Below are 6,857 nucleotides of genomic sequence, written 5' to 3'. Positions count from 1 at the left end.
TCCTCATTCAAAGCGCAGAAGTGTGTTTATATGCAGACCAGATCCTCAGGACAGTGCTGAAGCCAGCAGGAGATGAAGTTACTTCCCGGTTCAGGGCATTGTTCTTCATAGCAGGGAGGAGAGGTAGTGTGTAAAAAAAAGAGGGGTTTGTGCGATGGCTAAGAGCAACGTTCTCGTGCTGTGATTGATGGTGTGCAAATGAATATATCTGGCCCACTTCTGGATCCACTCATGCAAAACCACCAGAGCCAGTTGGTCCCAAGGCAACCGGTGACACGGGGACACTCACAGCTTGGACTATTTCTGCTCAGACACCTTTCCGTGTCAAGGTTGCTCAGACAAGCGTGCTTGTCCCAGACTCCCTAGTTACCCCCGTTTTTGCTGCTGGATACGGGAACAAATGAGGATATGGACAGGGAGCAGTTGTTAATGAATACTTCGGACCCCATAATGATGCCTGCTAGACCCCCTGACTGTGTGAAGGACTGCTTTCCCGTTGGTCGCGCCCCGTCAGCTGGTGAACTCGCACCTGACCCGGCTGTCCCCGGAGAGTCCATGCTCAGGGTCTGCTGTGGTGGGAGCAGATGCCTGTGGACCTTTTAATTTTTTTATATTGTTTAGCGCAGAGGCCTGTAGTGAAATAGAATAATCAAGAACAAAACAGCAAACTGAAATTCCCTCTGGCTTCAGGTTATTTTCCTGCAGTTGGTATAGTGCGGTGTATGGAGCTAATCGGGTTCAGTGGGTGGCTTCCAGAATCAACTCCTGGAGAAAGCTAGAGCATATCTCAAGGTTTAAAAAAAAAAAAAGTACATTAGGGGTGTTCGATATATATCGTCTGCGTTAATATCGTAATTGTTGTTTTAACGATGTGCGATTTGACATTATCGAGTATTTAGCAAAAACCATTCAAAACACCCCTACGAGCGCACGCATACATTATGTGAAGTCTAGAGTAGTGCACGTGTGCATTTAGAGTGCGTTCTTTCACTGCATGATTCAGTCTATTAAAATGCATTTAGAATGATCACAAATTCAAGACATGATGGCAGAAAATGTATATGTTTATACCATTTCATATAGTTAATAATCAATTTCACACGAAGAGTGCAGTTTGTCTCCAAATATTACCATGATTACAAATGTGATATTGATTTTTTACTACAGTTCAATAAACAAGAAGTTAATTAAGAGACTTTAGACGTTTTAGACACCATATTGCCTGTTTTTGCTCTATTTCGACAACAAAAATAATTCCAAACAAAGCCACAATGCTGTTTTGCGTCTCTGAAGCATATCTCAAGGTTTATTAAAAAAAAAAAAAGTACATTAGGGGTGTTCGATATATATCGTCTGCGTTAATATCGTAATTGTTGTTTTAACGATGTGCGATTTGACATTATCGAGTATTTAGCAAAAACCATTCAAAACACCCCTACGAGCGCACGCATACATTATGTGAAGTCTAGAGTAGTGCACGTGTGCATTTAGAGTGCGTTCTTTCACTGCATGATTCAGTCTATTAAAATGCATTTAGAATGATCACAAATTCAAGACATGATGGCAGAAAATGTATATGTTTATACCATTTCATATAGTTAATAATCAATTTCACACGAAGAGTGCAGTTTATCTCCAAATATTACCATGATTACAAATGTGATATTGATTTTTTACTACAGTTCAATAAACAAGAAGTTAATTAAGAGACTTTAGACGTTTTAGACACCATATTGCCTGTTTTTGCTCTATTTCGACAACAAAAATAATTCCAAACAAAGCCACAACGCTGTTTTGCGTCTCTGAGCAACATGGCGCTGTTTTGTTCCTGAATGAATCAACAGTTTAAATGATTCAGTTCAATCGCAATTACTCACTTATTAACAGTGACTTGCTGCCACCTGCTGGTGGTTTTAATTTCACATTCAAAGTATCTTTTATTATTTAAATAATTTCAGATATCAGTATTCAACGTTTTATGTTGACTATATAAAAACATAAATTTTTTTTTCATAACATTAATTTTGAGTTTTAATAGACTAATAAATCAATGTGCGTGCACTCTGTGCTTGATTTGGTTATATACTTGATAATGTCAGATCGCACATCATTACAACAACACACAAGGTGTTTTTAGGAGTCTAACTTGCAAACGCCAGACCACTGATTCGTCAAACTTGCTTTCCTGCATTCTGTGTTCTTCTGACTTCAGTCTATTTTGTAGTAAGTAACGAATATGCTTCGGGGAAATGTATCGGAGTAAAAGTATACATTTTAATTAGGAAATGTAGTGGAGTAAAAGTTGGCTGAAATATAAAAACTCAAGTAAAGTACAGATACTCCCAAAAAATACTTAAGTACTGTAACGAAGTATTATTACTTCATTATATTACATCACTGTAATTCACTGATTAAATGTACGAATTTCATTCAAAAGATAATGGGCACTTTTAGAAAAAATGGCTTTATAAAGGTAAAAATGCCCATAAAATGTAAAAATAAGTTTAAACTTATTGGAAAAGATTAATTTCTCTCAGTGTGAACTGACCACCACACAGAATATGAAGAATATTAAAAACTTTAGCAGTCAGCTGTCCACAACAGTCCTTAAGGTACCAGCACAATAACACACTCAGCAAAATATTGTCTAATTATCATTATCGATAAAATCCCAGAAAATATCGAGATATTATTTTTTGTCAATATTGCACATATATATATATATATATATATATATATATATATATATATATATATATATATATATATCTTTTGTAATATATTACATCACTGTAATTCACTGATTAAATGTACGAATTTCATTCAAAAGATAATGGGCACTTTTAGAAAAAATGGCTTTATAAAGGTAAAAATGCCCATAAAATGTAAAAATAAGTTTAAACTTATTGGAAAAGATTAATTTCTCTCAGTGTGAACTGACCACCACACAGAATATGAAGAATATTAAAAACTTTAGCAGTCAGCTGTCCACAACAGTCCTTAAGGTACCAGCACAATAACACACTCAGCAAAATATTGTCTAATTATCATTATCGATAAAATCCCAGAAAATATCGAGATATTATTTTTTGTCAATATTGCACATATATATACATATATATATATATATATATATATATATATATATATATATATTTATACATCTTTTGTAAAGTAGTTCACTCGAAAACTTATACTCGCCCTCGGGCCAGCCAAAATATAGGTGATTTTGTTTCGTCATCGGAACAGATTTTGAGAAACTCGGCATTGAATCACTTGCAGTGAATGGGTACCGTCAGAATGAGAGTCCAAACAGCTGATGAAAACATCACAATAATCCACACTCCAGTCCAGTCCATCAGTTACCTTTTGTGAAAAGCTGCATGTTTGGAAGAGACAAATCCATCGAGACGTTTTTAACTTTAACTGTTTGACTGCTAAAATACGAGACTATCCATAATATTGCTTTCTCCAGTGAAAAAATCATCTTGCACGAATTAGGAGAGAAATATGCACAGGTCAAGCACTAAGTGATTTTATTTACACTATTGGAAAAATATACGTTTTTTCTTAGCGATACTACTTACACTAAGTGCATATAACAATAGATTCAATTTACAATATGTGAAAAAGCAGTATCTTTGCAATACGTGTAAATTGTAGTTGGATGCTATTTATACTTAGATATTTGCACCTCTGTATGGTAGAACATTATAAACAGTATGCAATAATAACACATTGGGTGTAACTTATCATATGTATTAAAATTATTAAATGGATGCCGCCTTATTGGGACAATAAAGCCCTCCCTACACCTACCCCTAACCCTTCCCGATAAATACTTAATTATTAAATTCCTGTGAGGCACTTTATTTCCACTTTTCGAATATTTCCTTAATTTTTATTGAAATGAATGCCTTTCTGATCTGATATGTGATAGGAAAAAGGAGAAGACCGGGAGAAGAGTGAGTTCGGCAAAAGGCGGATTCGAACTCGGGTCAATTGCATCTTAAAGGGATAGTTCACCCAAAAATGAAAATGCTGTCATTAATTACTCACCCTCATGTCGTTCCAAACCCGTAAGACCGGTTACGTTTTCTACGTTGTTTGCGCTTTGATCTGAACATAAACAACGTGTCTGCGTGGCGCAGCTTACACAGAATAGCATAGCTGTTTACGTTCAGTGGATACTCTCCAAAATGGCGCCAGGGTGACGCGGAGGAGACAAATTGTTGAATAAAGTATTTTTTTTTTTTGCTTTTGCGCACAAAATGTATTCTCCTAGTTTCGTAAATTTACGGTTGAACCCCTGATGTCACATGGATTATTTTACCGATCTCCTTGCTACGTTTCTGGACGTTGATCATGTAAGGACCCTTGCTGTCTATGGGAGGGTCAGAGAGCTGTCAGAATGCATCAAAAATATCTTAATTTGTGTTCTGAAGATGAACGGAGGTCTTACGGGTTTGGAACAACATAAGGGTGAGTAATTAATGACAACATTTTCATTTTTGGGTGAACTAACCCTTTAAGTTACTGCCATGAGTCTTACTCACTACACCACTGCTGCTTGAGTTAAAGCAGTGTCTTTTTTTTGTAAATAGACACTCTGGAATAGAAATATTCATAATTCGCTTAGCTAAAATTACAGAGGTATGTTAGAGGCATATGCTTGCACTCTGTCCCTGACATCATATATTTCAAAAGTTTTAAATATTTTATTAAATAGCGTTTTTATTTTTAATTCATTAATAATAATTATTAAACATGGAAGCTCAAATGTGTGGCATCATTTATTCACCTTCATGAGTATTTTGGGATTATAAAATATCTCAAATGAACTTTTTCCACATGTGGCAATGAAAATTATTTGGCCAAGATACAACTATTTAAAAATTTGGAATCTGAGGGTGCAAGAAAATCAGAATATTGAGAAAATTGCCTTTAGAGTTGCCCAAATGAAGTTCTTAGCGATGCATATTACTAATCAAAAATTAAGTTTTAATACATTTATGGTAGGACATTTACAAAATATCTTCATGGAACATGATCTTTACTTAATATCCTAATGATTTTTGGCATAAAGGAAAAATCTTTAATTTTGACCCATACAAAGTTTTTTTGACTATTGCTACAAATATACCCCAGCGACTGGTTTTGTACTCCAGGGTCACATTTCTTCCTGGCCATAAACCTTTTTTTTTTTTTTTTAAGTAAATCTCATTAAACAAATTAACTTCTCTGGATCATATTTCTCCACAATTTCAAAAAATGAAATAATATTTTGCTCAAAGAAAATAAAGCCTGTTTTAGGACCATTAGGATTTTTTTGCACTGTGATGACATTACAAATAAGCACATTTTCCTCCTGTAATTTTTATTATCTTAATGCAAAAATTATTTGTACTGCAATTTAAAAAAGAAAAAATGGTAACATATTGTAAAAAATAATTTTAAATGATATAATGCTTTTAAAAAATGTACAATAAACAATAACAACAATAAATAATAAACAAAATATATTACATTTTTGTGAGGTTTAAGTATCTCTTTGATTTAGTTCACATATATCAGATGAAGGTCAAGGCCTATTCACACACCAAGCATGAATATTCAATTCAAGCATCATTTGTTAAATGAATCATAACTAGGGCTGCACGATAAATCGCATGCAATATTTAACGCGCATCTTATCAGTAAAGCCGGTTCTGTAATCAGCGGTAAATCTCCATCACCTGCGGGCTTTCACATTGAGCAGCATTAACTACACAGAGCCGTTGTTCACTGACGAGCTGCGCAAAACCACGTTCATATTCATGCGATTTTTTGCGCAGCTCGTCAGTGAACAACGGCTCTGTGTAGTTAATGCTGCTCAATGTGAAAGCCCGCAGGTGATGGAGATTTACCGCTGATTACAGAACCGGCTTTCTGACAAGATGCGCGTTAAATATCGCATGCGATTTATCGTGCAGCCCTAATCATAACATAATGAATCAAAACAATGTATTCCTATGAAGTTATTCACGCTGAAGTCTACAATTTTTTAAATCACATGTTTCAGTGAGTGTGTTAAGAAGGTTTTTCTTCACGCCGCAATTAAACACTCACCAACCAATAAGATAAGTTCTCATCTGGAGCTGCTGCACTAATGCACTGACAGCTATTCTGCCATCTGTTAACTGGTAACTGTATTTATTTAACAGTATTTCATGATGAATGTACACTGAAGCACAGCAGCTGTAGAGGCTAAAGGATGCCGAAAATGTGAAGTTACAAGACCCTTTACTGAAGAGCATTGTTACAGGCTCAGCATTCATTAGCTGACAGGCCTGACTGAGATGCACGTTTAGTTCATCTTAAATCAGAGCTGTTCCCTCACCTGCCGCTAATAGAGCAGCAATGAAGAAAACAAGCCAGCCATTTCACCGGCCTGTAAAAAAGAACCATAAAAGTAGTACTTTCAAAATTTTCTAAAGCCATATAGTTAGGGCTGGGCGATTTGGCAAAAAATTAAATCTTGATTGCGACATTTTTTTTTTTAAATGTTTTAACAAGTCAACTTAAATACGTAACAACAACTTGATTATAGTAACATTCTCTTTGTTAACCATCTGGTTATAGAACACATGACGTTGTCAACATGGTGTAAACAAAACAAATGACTTGAAATGACAAATGATATTTAGCAGAAAAGATGCATGATTTATGATGGAAATATTGTACAAATTTGTCTTGTACAATAAAAAAAAGAACCATAAAAGTAGTACTTTCAAAATTTTCTAAAGCCATATAGTTAGGGCTGGGCGATTTGGCAAAAAATGTAATCTTGATTGCGAAAATTTTTTTTTTTAATGTTT

At 34.9% G+C, this 6,857-nt stretch overlaps 1 protein-coding gene across 1 annotated transcript in view; it reads left to right on the top strand.

Annotated features, from left to right (window-relative positions):
* The first annotated feature begins 453 nt into the window (after positions 1–453).
* LOC107587276 (rab proteins geranylgeranyltransferase component A 2-like) overlaps positions 454–6,857 on the top strand; it is a 55,656-nt gene continuing 49,252 nt past the window's right edge. Inside the window, exon 1 of the mRNA XM_016274993.1 lies at positions 454–564. Within this exon, the coding sequence (XP_016130479.1) occupies positions 454–564 (111 nt within the window). The remainder of the gene's footprint in view (positions 565–6,857) is intronic.

The sequence above is a fragment of the Sinocyclocheilus grahami genome, unplaced genomic scaffold (genome assembly GCF_001515645.1).
Source record: "Sinocyclocheilus grahami isolate Dianchi unplaced genomic scaffold, SAMN03320097.WGS_v1.1 scaffold91.1, whole genome shotgun sequence".
Taxonomy (NCBI): domain Eukaryota; kingdom Metazoa; phylum Chordata; class Actinopteri; order Cypriniformes; family Cyprinidae; genus Sinocyclocheilus; species Sinocyclocheilus grahami.
This window is presented reverse-complemented; position numbering and strand designations above follow the sequence as displayed.